The sequence below is a fragment of the Conger conger genome, chromosome 4, assembly GCF_963514075.1.
Source record: "Conger conger chromosome 4, fConCon1.1, whole genome shotgun sequence".
NCBI classification, from domain to species: domain Eukaryota; kingdom Metazoa; phylum Chordata; class Actinopteri; order Anguilliformes; family Congridae; genus Conger; species Conger conger.
This window is the reverse complement of record NC_083763.1, coordinates 54,198,251-54,213,842: the sequence shown is the minus strand read 5'-3', so window position 1 is coordinate 54,213,842 and position 15,592 is coordinate 54,198,251. Positions and strand designations below refer to the sequence as shown.

The window sequence follows — 15,592 nt, the reverse complement described above, 5'->3', positions numbered from 1 at the left end:
CTAGGTTTCGAAACTAGTAGCTGGTTGACCAGTTAGACCAGCTCCATACTCAACATGGCTCCACCAGCTCAAGCTATGCTTTGAAACAGCTGGTCATTTTAAGCTGGTCAAAGCTGGATTTTACACCAGGGTTGGCTCAACTCTCTCTTGTTTACATTCATTTATCGAGACAAACCTACAGTATATTCCCAGGCGCACTCTCACCAGCTGTGTACTCCCGTTTCCGTTGTTTACCACCGCTAGTTCTCTGGCTTCCGCAAACAGGGCAAGGTTTCATCTCCCGTTCTTTCCCCGGCAACGCTTGTTATTCTCCCTACCGTCTCCGAAGGTGACTCCACCTAGCCGTGGAGGAGTCCCTGCTTCTGAACACTGTCAGGCTCGATCTCCCTCAACCCGGGTGTTGTGTTGCGGCCGCTTGCCTCGGCACATATGGATGTCACCCGGCGTCAGAACAAAGGTGCGCTCTGATGTTATAGGCCTTGGCGGCAGCATATTCCGTGCTGATGGTCACGATTACGTTAGGCGGGTATCAAGCTACCGCGCAGTCGCGGATGTGAGAGGTCCACGCTCCCCACGATGACCCCCCTCCCCGGTTGTTCCGGATGGCGCGGGATCCAACATGGCAGCGTTGTTTTCTCGAGGAAAGGCGAATTAAGCAATGGCCAGTGCTTCCGCCCACCCCCCACTGTACCTGTCCTACCATCTTCCATCTTCCTTTTTCCACCTTTATCCTCTTGTTTACTGACCCGGAGATAATGGAAAATCACGGGAAGAGAGGTCCGGTCCTCGCCGCGCTCCGGGAACAGACTGAGAGCAGCTAGGCCGCAGAGGGGAGAGGAGAGCAGAGCCGACCCTTTCGAGCACGGCGAAGCCACAGCGCGTGTATAAATCGAAAGCGTTTTTACTTTGCGTATTAAAAAACGCGCCGTGCATTATTTAAGTAGCGTATAATTAAATATGTGGCTTTGCGAGAGATTTCCACACAAGCAGATCGGACCCAGAGGGCTCCGGCACTGCGGTACAAGAGGAGGAGTGTTTAACATTCCGAATTTGTCCAGCGCTCGTAATTTATTGGAATTCATCTGTAACAAGGCCTGGCACTGATTTATACGTTGATTTGAAAAATAAATAAAAGTGATAGAAACCTGCATTTGGCTTTAATGATAGACTGTTGCAGCGTGAAGAAGTAAGAATATGAAACATTGCGAGGAAATTAGATATTATGCCCCGAAGACAACTGCAGCCACCAGCCCATTAATTATTAGATATTTATTATTAAAAATTTCTTTTCATGAGTGACTGCAGAATATTCGCTCTGCTCAAGCTGTTGAGTCCTGACAAGAAGGAAGTGTATGGACCTCATTTTTCCTGTGTTGTTGCTGGGCGCTGACAGGCCAAATCTGCGGTGAAAGATTCATCTCATGCTTTATTTAAACACATGCTGGCCCGACACTCACGTAACAATGGACCGTTGACATAACTTAGGCGTAAAATGGTCTAAATAAGCATTTAAGCAGATAATCACCACAAGCTGCTACACCAAAGAGAAATCCCTTTCAGAGAGATCAATCCAGAAGAACGATATGAAAGAAAGATGACTCTGAAGATTATTTCAGAGAGGTAGTGCTATGACGACAGATCCAAGACTTACAGTCAGCTACATGGCACTCATAACCAATATCACTTTGACTAGCATTAGAAGTAAATGGATACCCATTTAAGGATGAAAGTCAATATGTATTGCAAGCGTAAAAGTTACATTATGGGTTATTTGCAGAGGTGGTCTTGGAAAGCAGGGCACAAGGCTCATACCTTGTGAGGTACTCAGAGAAAAGTATCACACTTTTCTGCACCACCACTCAAAACAGCTTTTTCTACTGATTTTTCTATCTTGCTCAGATACCATGCTCTTCTCTTTCAATCTGACAACCTCTCAACATTTTGATTGATTGCTGACAGTGTGACAGTATGGTCAGAAAGGCATATCTACATCACTAGTGCGAGTCTTAAGTGGTGGATGATTAACCACAGCTCCACCCACAGTGACTGTGGCATCCTTGGGTGAAAGGCACAATACACAAATGGAAGGTAACATCATCACTGGCATCATTTGTGAACATAAACACTTTAACAGTACACATTACACACACACCCATGCACACACACACACACACACGCATACACACATACTGTATACATGCACACACATGCACACACACACACACACACACCCATGCACACACACACATACATACTGTATACATGCACACACATGCACACACAGTACATACACACAAATACACACATGCACATATGTGCATACACACGTGCACTCAAATATATACTCACACACACACATACAGTATACAGACACACACACACATGCGCACACGCACACACACACACACACACACACACACCCACAGTGCCAGCTCCAGTAGGGTCTGGTTACAGAAATAGGGAAACAGAGGACAGCTGTCTGGAAGAATTCCTGCGTGCACCGCCAAGGTCTCGTCTGTTTTTAACAGCACAGTAAATTTCCAACAACATACAGTAAAGCTATGATCCGCGTATGGACATTAATTTTTTATTGTCGGAGAACAGATGCAATTATGGATCATCACACTTCTCCTGCTAAGTTTACTACACCACGCTAATTATTACTGCAATTATTGATACGTTTTGCATTCTTACAGGAATTACAGTGGAGACGATAAACATTTGCCCCGGGGCTTGGAAAATATGTCCCTTGTAAACAGATGGCATTCATATTAAGATTGTTTCACGTTGAAGCAGGAGTGTGGTAATGAGTTTGGGAAAAGGGCTTGCTGTAGGCAGGTGGTCCGTGTTATAAGGAGGCTCCACAATAACGGGCTTCTTGGCATTATCAGATCATAGCCCGCTGTTGTAAGATACATAGCGTGATCATAATACTATAAATGCCATGGCTATTTCCTACCAAAACATAACAGCAAAACAGGGATTTATATAAACTCTTCTTGTATAAAATAATTTTCTCTGCACCATGTTATGTGATGTGCTCCATCTCTTTATTTTGCAGCTGTCCACTGGCCACCCTTCTTTTTAACTGTTCTACTGATAACGTGCTAACGCACCAATTCATCCACGTGCTTCTCCAAAAGGGGAAGCGGATAACTTAGTAGCCCACTTTGGTCAATTATTGACAGTCCGGAATTCGAATCCGGCGCCGAACAGCCTGGCCTTCCCTGTGAATTCAACAGACTGCGCTCATCTCAGGTCCAAGGACGAAAAAGCCTTTTTCCCCCTGAACCAGCGGCCATAATGAATGGGCTGCCAGACCTCCCCGCTGTGGCAATTTGAAGAGGACGACATGTTATATACCACCCTATTTGCTGTTGTGATGAGCTTCAGACACCTCCCATTATTTATTACAGGGGGCCAGCGAAATAGCGCAGAGGTCACTGAACCTAGGGAAGTGGGTGGCATTAATAAGAGTGTGTGCATGTGTGAGGGAGAGGAGAGAGAAAGAGAGAGACAGAGAGAAGGCGAGAGAAAGAGAGCGATAGAGAGAAAGAGGGAGAGAGAGTTTTGTGTCAGACCCATTCTCTGCACAAATGTTGGCTTTGATGAAGCTCACAACTTTGTTGATAAAGGATGCCTCCCCTATTCCTGACATTGAAAACAATGCATGGTACACTGCCCAAGATCACATTCTGATGCCTTCCATGAGCTGAAAGAGCTCTTTAAATCAACTCAGGCAAGAAAGAAAAGAGTATTATGGCTCGGTTCTAGAAATAACCATCAACGGAGATGCGAAAGCCATTTGTTTTGGACAAAAGTAGCAGCACACCTTTTGGTAGCATAAATGAATTTGTTTAATCAAAATGATGAAGCATAATATTGACTTCGCTCAAGCTGCGTGTCTGGTAGGGGGAAAAAAAAGCCCATGCAAATTTGACTGATTGGAATAATGACTTCACGAAGCTCGTAATCCAGTGTGAGAGGAATCTCTCATGAGGAAATGTTTGGTGACATTGTTTCCACAAACACTGTTTTAATGAGCTATTACTAATTGCCGTTGAATACATACGGAAAAGCAGCTTACAGCTGAATAGGTCATAACTCAGTTGGAGACAAAAGATGCACGAGACGATTATTAAAAGCATAATTACAAATTTGTATCTGCTGCGTCGCTATAAATCATTGGTTTACTGTTTCTTAATGCACTTGAAGCTAATGGAGCTACACAGCTTTTAAGTCTTTATGTGTTTTTTCAATGGGAAATTAAAACCAATCAGCTTGGGCTTATAGTCTGGGAAAGGTCTGTGCAAAAGAAACAGATTTTGAACCTTTTTTGTAGAAGTAAAAAATAGCGCACTGAAAAAATGGAGCTCACTATGTCACACTGGGTTGAGCCTGCATTGTTTCAGACTGAGTGTGTTCTCACAGCACTAAAGGACAAATGGTTTTGTTAGCCTGGGGTCACCTGGGGTTTGTAGGCCAATAATGTTCCAGAGAGCCTACAGGAAGGGAGAACAGTTTGTGCTCTACAGCATTTTCAAACCACCAGAAAACACATTTGAAATCTTATAATTAAACGGGAAAAAACGTCCACTCTTAATAGAATTACAACCTAAATGCCAATACAATTGTAGACAAAAGCTGGATAGTTGTACAAGTATTTTTATTAAAATATAGAACCAACAATAGTTACCAATTCATTAAATTAACTGTTATACTATTCCTGTAGCATTTACAGGCAAGATTGTGAGGCGTTTATAGGGGTCTTAGCATGGTTTATGTGCACCGATATTCATGTTCACACCTCCACTGGCTTTTCCAAGCCATCACAGTCATGTTTGCCTCCAGATCATTTCCCTCATTGACAAACTCTTTGGAGACAAAGCACGTCTACATCGCCGCCATAGATTAAGAAACATGGTGAAGTAATACATTCTCATAAAACCCAAATCAAGCACACGAGACATATGAACCCCCCCTTCAATTACCCATAGTTTCTGTACATCTTACTAAAAAAATAAACTGAATTCCAACGTTTGTCATGTCGAGATCAAATGCTGTGACACATCCTGCATGTCTGCTGTTTTCGCTGCAAGCCTTTGGACCCTTGAGAAGAATCTGTCAGTTTGTCAGTGTTGAGGAGCTGCCAGCTTTTATGAAATACTAAATGACTAATTGCCCTGCACTGAGCTTCCTGCCAGGGTGTCAGCTTGTAACATTCTCGCGTCTTTCGCTACCCCACGAACACCGCAATATTCCGCCCCCTACAGAGCTGGCAAATATTGAAATTTTACATTAAGCCACACACCAGAGGGCAATTAGCACCTGTACATCATATATTCCAAAGGACAACTCCAAAATTATCACCGTCCCTTTAATACCGTGAGCTGGGAGCAGCATTTTTTCCGAAAACGATTTTTCAAAACGATCCCTAGCGGTCGATCTTAATTGTTAGCGAGTCGTTACAGTAGGATGATTAGATTAGCTACTGTATGCATGAAATACAGCTTTTGGGTCAATGTGAGTTTGGAGTTGGTGAATGTAATGCACACAGCCTGGCAGATTTTGAGTTTGTAAGTGGCTAATGAAAGAAGAGGAGGCAGATAAGATCCCGTTGTCGATAAGTGCTTCTCGTCCTTTCATTTAAATTCCTTTCATACAAAGCCAATTGACCCAAGGAGGACACAAGTTTACAACGTATGCCTGTCAATTCATGCGACTCTTATGTTTACATTACATGTCTGTTTGCGCATGCATATAATACATGGCTATAGCGCATAAATATCCAAGGGTCCTTTGTGTAATACAAAACATTGCATTTGCTTATCTTTATGAGGTTAGACGTCTTGATCTCTATGCATTTCTCAATATCGGTTCTTCAGTGAGATGTCAAATCTGCAAACAATCATGCCCCAGGTATCAAAAAACCTATTCCTATACAGCTATTTACATTTTTATATATTCCATTCTGCTTGCTTTCAGATGTTATGTTCAACAAACATCAAACTTCTTCCTTCATCATTATCAAGGACACGGTAGTTAAACCTGAACAATAAATTCAACAGTACAGAAAAATAAAGCCCATTCATTCAACACATTGTTTTTTTTTTTTCCTTTTCCTTTTTTAAAATGACTCGTATTCAGTCTTATTCCGTGTGCTAGTCAACAGTTTCCAAAAGCAGCCTGCTCCATTGTTCCCAAAATAACCACTATTACAATCGTTTTTTGGTCGTTTGCTGTTCCCCCCCTCCTGATTTTTGCTTGACTGACAAGGCCCCCTGTGCGCTTCACAAAATGGCGGAGGGTGTTGTCCGAGACATGCAGTAATAACGCCCGGAGGGTCCCGATTCCAACTCTTCCGCCGCCGGCAGGATGTCCCCCGACATCACACGCCCACGTAATGCACCGCCGATCTAAATTAGGTCTAAAGCCAAGGCCTTTGAACAGTGTTTGTTTTCTTTCTAGTGCTATCTTATTCCAGGATTACTAATCAAACAAGCCCGGGGCCATCTGATGGGTAAACATCTGAGAAGCTTCTTGGCAGGAATTCAACTCCTCTTTCTGCAGCCAACGGATAAGAAACGGCTGGTAAGCTGCTTACAAGACATTTATGAAAACACATCAAACTCCTTGAATTAACTTCCCCCCCCCTTTTCTGATTCCAATGAGGAAAAAAAAATAAAGAAAAAAAATAAAGAACAGCAACCCTTTCACCAAAACAAACGGTTTGTGGAATATCGTGATTACGGTACTTCGATACACGTGAGAGCACGGCCAGGCTCTTCTAGATCTTTCCATCTACATTTCCTTGACATGATCGAAGTCATAAATAAAAAAAATTAACTAAAGCCGTGAATGTAAGACAGTAGTTGAAGAGGAAAAACTTGACCATTTCGGACGTACACGTGACAAAACATTGTCCGTAATATGACTCTGTGCTACCATTTTTTATGTAGCTTCATCAATGGAGAAAAGCGTCTTGTTTAAACAGATGCTCAGCCCCCTTTATTTCAGGCTAGCTTTAATGTGAAGTCACGGTTAGTGTGCAAGGCCGTGCTCTTTGGCCGTTCCCTTTGGAGCCTCCAGCAGGTGCTCCTGTTCTACCTCAGCAGGAATGTTTCCGTGGCGCACCCGACCTCGCCTCTCCAGAAGCCAACCAACCAGAGGCTCCGCTGCGATCATCGGGGGCAGCTGTCTACACGTCCTGAGACATCAGCCTCCCCCTCTTCCCGGACGACATATGGCTCCTGATGTCGGCCAGGGACGGCAGTTTCATTTTGTCCTTGTTTTTGCTGTAAATGTTGAGGAATATGCCGAACAACACGAGCAGGCCGCCCCATATGTACCTGCAGCAGGGGGAAGGAGGAGGAAGAAACTGGGTCTTAGAACTGCAGGAATCTACCTCTGCATATTCAGTAGCTTAAAAACAACCACAAAAAAAATTGAATAAAAGGATACTTACTGAAAAGTAAAAGGCTTCGAAAAGAAAATGAATGACAGCACGATTGTCATTGCTTTTCTCCCTGTCGTCACTAAAAAATACAGAAATACAGCAGCATTAGTATTCAAAGCAAAAATATTCACCATACCTTAATGTGACCTGCACTATCAAAATCTGTCGCATTGACCCCAAAACGTATTTTGAGTTATAGAAACTATTCGAAAGAGGAGAATGCAAGCTTTCTAAGGACACCAAAGTTATCTTGCTATTCCAGATATCAAAGGAGTTTTGAGTGGCGCCAACCCATATTTTGGAGAAAAGGGACTTCAATGTTTTGTTGTGAGATGGTAGTTACTTCAGGCTGGGACACTACCGACACGGGGCTAAGGAAACTCCGGGGCTACCATGTCATCTTATGTACAAACCCTTTAAAACTATATTTTTACAACAAATACATTTCTGATAGAATCAGATTAAACTGAATAGCTACATAAACATAGCCACAAACGCAGCTGATGTGGTTATTAGCCAGATGACTCATGAATGGTGATAAGCTGGCTAGCCTCCAAATGACACAAAACTCTGTTACTACCTCATCATTTTATATTTTAAACATTTAAAACTATATCTTAAAACTGACTTCGACATTGAGACATAAAAATCATTAAAGTCAAGACATGGTTATAAACGGCTGTGTGGTCTCAGTAGCCGAACAAAATGCCAGTGCTAGCTTGTAAGTTTAAAAACATTAAAACTATATTGTGAATATACGGTTCACATATTAATACTAGGATGCATGCTGAATCCACATCGTAAATTGAACATACAATAACAATTTGAGTGATATGAAGAAGATTCTCCCAGTTGAAGTAGTTTCATTGTATGCAGTCTTTGGCATTTTGACAGTTGTTTGACGGAAGCGTTAAAGAGCTGGCGCCGTTCAGCTTCTAGGCGGTGAATTATGTAAATATTAGACTCACCTGTAACTGCTACAAGAGCTCCGAAGAGTTTGATCAATGCAAGAACAAAAGAAATGCCAAAGTATCCCGTCAGGGAGAAGAAGAAGGCATAACCATAGGTCTTCACTGGGTGCTGATGAAAAACAAAAAAACAAACATAGATTTTTCTGTCAATGCATATTGTGAGAAGTTAGTGGGAATGTGTGTGAAATTACCTCAAGGTTTTTATTTTGTATTCTGTAATACAGCAGCATGTAGATATCCACACATATAATTATGAAGGGTGAAAATTCTCATGTGCGCACACACACAAATCAGAATATGCAGTAGATTCCACAGTTCTCAATCTCTTTTTTATATGTTTAATACTTCAAATATATAAATGAATTCTCCAAAAACATGAAATCTAATATATCCACATGGTTAAAAAATTAAGAGTTGTCAACCTCTTGGCTGGTTACAAATGTTATATGTACGTATGCATTTTATCCTATTGGTTAGCTGATTGTATGTCTACATTTCTTTGAATGAAAATGAGTTCAAAGCTGTACAATGGTAGGAATTTTTTAAAAACCATTTTATTACAATAAAGCTGGACATTGGGGAAAAATGTATGCTCTGAAAAAACTAAACGAAAATCCTAGCAACCAGAAATGTTATTAATGCCTTTGACAAAACATCTTCATTGATACAAGAAATTCAATTTTTTGTTTCTATAGTACTAAAGGAAACCTCTAATGACAGCAAATACCACAGACAACATCAACTAAACATTAGAACAGGACTGCCCAATCCTGCTCCTGTAGTTTTCACTCCAACCCAAACACATATTTGAACAGCTAGAGAATCTCATGGAGCTGCAGCTGCTAATTAGTAGAATCAGGTGTTCATTAATAGGGTTGAAATAAGGAACAGAATTGGGTAGCCTTATCTTAGAATTATTTAAGAATTATTTATTACAAATGACCATGTACATTTTAAATGTGGCCTTATAAGCTCTCTTACATACCATCTCTCCCCTGAGAATCTAAAGAGGTCTGGTTGGATGAAATTACCAAAACACATTCCACTGTTTACTGTGATTGGCCAATGGAAATTTGCACATCATGCGGGCTACCAATACTGCAAAAGAAACATTGGCAACAAAAGAGCTCACACACCTGAGAGCAGAAGGCCACGGCTGGTCCCAGTCCACCCACACAAAACAGACCCGTCAATATGTAGAGAAATCCTATAGAGTAGGAATATAAAACCTGGAACAGAAGCCAAGACACTCAGGTCAGAAGTCAAAATGCTCTGTGACACAAGAGTAAAAATGTGGGTGGCAGAGGTTAGGGTTCCAGTCACAGGGTGAAAGGCGTTATGAGAGGTTTTACCATCTCCGAGTTGGAGCCGTTATGGAGCTTCATGGCCTTCTCCTGCACGTTTCCGATAGCAGCATCGGCACAGAGGGCCATCGAGATGAGGATCACTCCTGAGAGACCGCAGATGCAAACAGAGCAAATCTGTCACACGCTGAGAATTCACCATTCAGCACCGTGAGGAGGCCTCATCCACCTCCGTCTCTCTGTTGCCTCTACGTTAAAAAATGTTCAGCGACGTTAAACAACGCTCTCCGCAGCGCGGGTTACATCTCGCACTCTTAAAGTACGGACAGCGATAGGTCCCTAATTAATTCCCCATTAATATAAAGAGGAACATGTTGAACAGACCCTCGGAAACCATTCCACACTCATACCGAACACGACCCATCATTTTAATATTCAAGCTGGAGGCAGAGTCCTCATTAGTGTTCGACTTGTGTTTTCCTTGCCTTTGCAGCCCAGATTTCAATATTAAAATCAACCACCGTCTTTTCACCACAGGAATTTTTATGCATATCAATTGTTTTTTTACGACGACACAAACTGTACATTCAAGGTCATAAACCGCAGTGAAGGTAACGTCCATTTCGGCTCATTCTTCTCCGGCATTGTTTACTGTATTACTGGAGAGGTAATTTAGTCTCGAGTGACAATATGCTAGCTTGAATCGCCACGGGCTTGAATATTTTCACGCCATTTATAATTTCAGAATTAATGCTCTGTACAAACAAAGTTATATATATATGACAAAATAGTCATACCCAGACTTCTTTGCCACAAACTAAATCTCTCATTATACACTCCATTCAACCTCAACTTTGGTTTTCATATAAAAAATGAAGGCTACATTGAATTCCGAGTGAAAATGTTTTCTGTTATGTGAACATTTGTTGAAAAAATAGTTGAACTTACAAAACAGTTATAAACTCTGTAACCCACTTTTAAGAATGTCATCCTTCGTGGACTACTTTTTTCTAAAAATATATAATAATATATAATTATATATGATAATATATGAATAGAATGAGAAAATGTGCAGCATTTTCTTATCATCATAAAGGCACATATATACTCAAAGCACTTGATTAGGTATTTATTAGTTTCCAATGGTGCACAGTTTGTTTGGCTTGCATAAAACACACATTTTTTCATCAGCATTAATAGACCATAAAGACGCAGGCTGAGACCATTATGCACTGGCAAAAACAGTTCTTTATGAATAAAAAGGTTGATGTTTTACAACAAAATTTTATATTTCTCAAAATATTTCTGAGGAGGACAGTGAAAACACCTTTCACTCCACATTAGAGGGCATTTTCCAGTAACTTGACCTGATTTCATATCAGGGAACATCTAATTACATTCTTTTTGGAAACCTGCCCTGACATAGCTTAGAAAAAGCAATGCAGAATGCTCATTTTTGGAAATATTGTCATTAAGTTCGTTAAGAATTTGTCCCCTTGTCACCCAATGAGTTGGCTGTGGCTCTATTGTGTTTCAAAGTGCACCAGGCACAGCCACAAGCCTCTGTATACACCGAGAAACAAAAAAATATTTTTGGTGAGAAATAAATATTCCACTTTGTTTGAGTAATTCTTGGAAAACAATCCCCCAAAGGTGACCTTTCAGAAGAGACCATGATTATTCTTGTAGTAAAAGGGTTCAAGAATAGTAACCATTTTATTTTAGGCATGTCATTTTTGTGGAAGTTTGTATTTTGGTCTATATGGTCTTATTTGCACTGCAATATTGTAATATTTTGAGTCAGGATTTAGAGACAAGCTCATGAATAAAAAATGCTTTTTTCATACATATATTTATGATAGTGAAGACACCAACTCATCACAGATGTTCTAAAAAATATATTAAAAAACATTCAAACCATACTTTACCTGTTACATTAAAGTTGGGGGCAACTTTACTGTCTGCCAAAGTGAACCAGATAAGACCCAAACTCATACAGAGCGCAGCGGACACATCGGCTACATTGTAACGCTTCCCTGTAAAACACAGAATACGATTACAGTGAAAAGGTTTGAAAATGAATGGCTGCTACCAGAAGCAAGATGTGACAGTCATGGGGACATTTTAATGTGGTGCAGCATTACAATTAAAAATGCTTTTTTTAAACAAATCTGAGAACAGTACACCTATTCCTATCCCCTCCCCCTTATTTAAAAACTCGCTACATACCGTGTGGTGCAACAAAAATAAGCTTGTGGGTTTGTACTTTAATTGGACACAGTAATCATACACAATCTTAATAGCTTCAAAGAATATGCAGGTAATTGGATATGGTTACAACAAACAATAGTGAAATGTACGAATAACATGACTAATATGAGTATTTAAATAATAATATAAGTAGGGAAAATGAATGGCTTTTCTGAATGCCATGATATCATTTAGATGGAATAAGGAGAGAATAGCATAACGGACTATCTCAAGAGCCCTCCTGAGCTTCTTAATGATGAAAAGGGCATCATAGTTCTGGAGGCAAGTCACCCCATCCTGCCTCAGATCAGCTGAGTTCAGAGGGGTCTCCATGACACTGGCTGCAGGTTGAGCCCATTGAGCCTTTGAAACAGTTTATCAACTAAGGACCTGGACAACTGGAAAAACCTCTGCTGGATTTTTTAATGGAATCAAATGCAAATAAGACAGGAGAAGGGGGAGGGAGAAGAGTTAGGCTGGACATATGTAAATACTAACACTAAAAAACGTTGTCCCAAACAACCTGATGCCTTCAGGGCGATAAGGTGACGCAGCAGGTTGCCTGGCATTCTTTGAAGCCCTTCTCTTTTGAAAAATTCAGATCTGGTTCACATCTTGAGGTTTGCGCTCATTTCCCAGGAGACGGTGGTCTACACGGCAAAACTCCTGATCGCTAGGACAGGGAACCTTATGAATACTGTTTGAGATGAAAGGTAGAGCACCAAGAGGCTGGGGAGTGTCTTGTGTTTAAACTTAACACAAAAGAATGCCTCGTGTTGAAACTCAACACAAAAGAATGCTTCAATTACACTGAGCCACCATTCCTTCCCATGGGGAACGGCTACATGTAACACAGATAAAAAAAAAATAGTAATTGCTAGAAGTTACTGACTTATGCAATCTGGGGAGAACTTCAAGGCCTTGCCTTGCTTAGGGAATACATATTTCAGAAGGGGAAAGGTCAATATTGAAGAATAACATCTGAAGCCTTATCAATCTGACTTTATGCCTTTTCATAGAAAATTTCAGCAATAGTTCGTTTTTAGCTGCATGTTTTTGTGTAATTTTAACAGAAGATAATGCAAAAGATCACCAAAACTGAAAGCTCCAAATTTGCTTAACATTGTTCTAAAATGAAATGGCAAGTGACGCTATGCCTTACCTTGAATAAATATCCCTCCTATCATGACTGGAATTAGTTTACAGCACTTAAAAATGACTTGTGTGGGGTAGTTCAAGTATCCAAGAGATGTGTTTGATAGTCCCATAGTCCCCACTGTTAAAAATGCAATCATCATGTATGTTTTCCCAGGTATTCTGTAAAGAACAACAGAAAAAACAGTCTAGCAATTGTTTGTCAACAGCAGTACTAAAAAGCAGTAAGACACAATATCTTATATTTCGGGTCTGTGCTACTGAACCCAGTGTGAGGCATTGCAGTCACACAGTTGCAGTACAGTAAATGTTGTTTCACAGTGAACAAACCATGGGAGAAACCAATAAAGCAATGTTAAGGTTAAGGTTCCTATGTGCTTACCTCCTTCTTTTATCTTGCGTGAACTGGAGTTCAACCAGTCCAAATGTTGAGTAGAACCCAAACTGTACTAATGTGAGGTACCATCCAAAAGGCTTAAATCCCTCTACTGAGAATATGAGTTCCTGCACAATACAAATGGGTTAGACTTCATGCGAGCGAGTACTAGCACCCAGAGAGAGAAAGAAAAAACAGCAGCTTCATAGGCCACATTGGTCCATTTGGTTCTGATCAACAAATGCACACTTGAATAGGTATTTGAGTATTCGACCTTGTTGCACTCTTGGATTAAGTCAATCACACACAGAGGATTCAATGTTTGTATCTATGAATACTTTTTTTTCTCTCTCTTAAAATACAGAGCTAATGTACAACATCATAACACACCCTTATAATTTACCTGCAGATACCCATAGATGAGATAGAAGACAAAGACCCCAGCCACACAGATGAAGAACTGTGTGGGCGTGCTGAAGCTGCTGAGGTTGATGCCCAGCACCCGCAGCTCCTCCACAGATTTGATATGGGGGGACATGATCTCTGTCGTAGAGGGCACCGATATGGAAATGTGCTTCCGGGAGCTGTTGTAATTAATCAGTCCAAATTTGGCACTCATCGTGTCTGGAAGCTAAGGACAGAAGAAAACCAGTGACCGTCTGCCTAATCTAATTTTTATTGCTTAACAAAAGTATTTAAATGATCAACAACACAATTATTTTACACAGGAATGCATGGTGTATTTATGGAAAAGACACAGGTGGCCTGTTGAATACAACAGTCAAATAATGTTTAATAGCCAACGATATCAAGTTTAATGGGTACGGTTTCAAAAGATTCCCTCAACTTTGAATTTGCGGTCCATGAATGTAATACTCTAAAACCTTCATAACAACAGTCGTCAACTGTTGGCCAACTTCATATTTGGTAGCTAATAATAATGATTATGATTATGCAACATACTATGCGTATACATCGAATACAAATACAGTGCAACTTCCGAACTCACCTCGGCTGAATCGAATGAAATATTTTAATAGCAACGTTGTACGACAGCGAGATATCGAATTCAACTAACGATGAGATTACAGTGATTATTCCCTGGGCTTCATCGCGCCCCAGCAAGCTAAATTAGCTTGCTACATGTAGCTAGCATATCAATGGACAGACTGACATTAAACTACAAGTCTTAATTAACCCGTGCAATGACAACGACTTCATTTATCTTAACAACAAAACAGTTACGCTCGAAAGTAGAAAGGAAACTGTTATCTTTTGTGGTTTGTTAAAACTAGCTAATCTGTTGAACACGTTAAATCAAGGCTAGCCTGATAGCAGCAGACCAGCTTCAGTAGAAAAACAAGCTCCACTTCCGGGAGAAGATTGACATGGTTCGTTTAAATAACAAAATGTCATAACAAACAAAGAGCAGCAGTTAATTCGGTGGATGAGATCGTTTTAACGCAATCAGAATGATCGCTAGTCCAGAACATTTTTGCCAAATCTAGTTAATGAGCTAATAATTCTTAACACGTTGCACTCCTCTGAAAGCTTGCTTCCTGGTACTGTTGTCTCCCGGCAGCAGCCAACAACTTCCTCTCTTAGTTGAACTCTGACCCAGACAAACGGTTTGTAATTGGCTGAAAAAACCTCCCCCCGAAATCTCCTATTTAATAGGGAGGCATTCGAGAATGTAACAGTGTTAGTACAAGACAGTAGCTAACCTATGCAAAGCCGTCAAAACTATCTGCAACAAGTTGACAGTGTATTTTAAATGCGGTATATGCCTTTCTGTTGAATCCAGAAAAGTTAGCTACTTACATAATGTCAGGTAGGTGTTGGTGAATACAGCTGGCAAAAATAATTGAGATCAAAATCTTTTGTAAGAACCGTCGCAAACACAGCAAAGAAGGTATCGCCAAATTAATTTAGGCGATCTACATTACAAGTTGTTCGCGTAATACGAATTTGACAACGAACTAAATGAAGTAGCTACTGTAGTCATGACAGTAGTTCGAGGTTGAGGCATCAAAACATTGTTGTAAATCGCCTACTGACACATACAATGTAGTCTGTGTAT

At 40.6% G+C, this 15,592-nt stretch overlaps 1 protein-coding gene across 1 annotated transcript; it reads right to left on the bottom strand.

Moving 5' to 3' along the window:
* Window positions 1–4,649: 4,649 nt before the first annotated feature.
* On the bottom strand, window positions 4,650–15,083 carry slc35b3 (solute carrier family 35 member B3). Its single transcript, XM_061238738.1, has 10 exons — window positions 14,522–15,083; window positions 13,916–14,143; window positions 13,519–13,640; window positions 13,144–13,298; window positions 11,660–11,767; window positions 9,780–9,877; window positions 9,564–9,656; window positions 8,425–8,536; window positions 7,466–7,535; window positions 4,650–7,349 (listed from the first exon to the last, which is right to left on the bottom strand). Exons 2-10 carry the CDS (start codon window positions 14,129–14,131, stop codon window positions 7,199–7,201), a joined length of 1,125 nt encoding a protein of 374 aa, XP_061094722.1. The 5' UTR covers window positions 14,132–14,143; window positions 14,522–15,083; the 3' UTR covers window positions 4,650–7,198.
* Window positions 15,084–15,592: the final 509 nt, after the last annotated feature.

Coding starts and splice junctions, on each gene's coding strand:
- slc35b3 (XM_061238738.1), bottom strand. CDS start 14,131: ATGAGTGCCAAATTTGGACTGATTAATTACAACAGCTCCCGGAAGCAC. Junction 9,657..9,779: donor ACGGCTCCAACTCGGAGATG/GTAAAACCTCTC, acceptor CTTCTGTTCCAG/GTTTTATATTCCTACTCTAT. Junction 7,350..7,465: donor TCGAAGCCTTTTACTTTTCA/GTAAGTATCCTT, acceptor CCCCTGCTGCAG/GTACATATGGGGCGGCCTGC.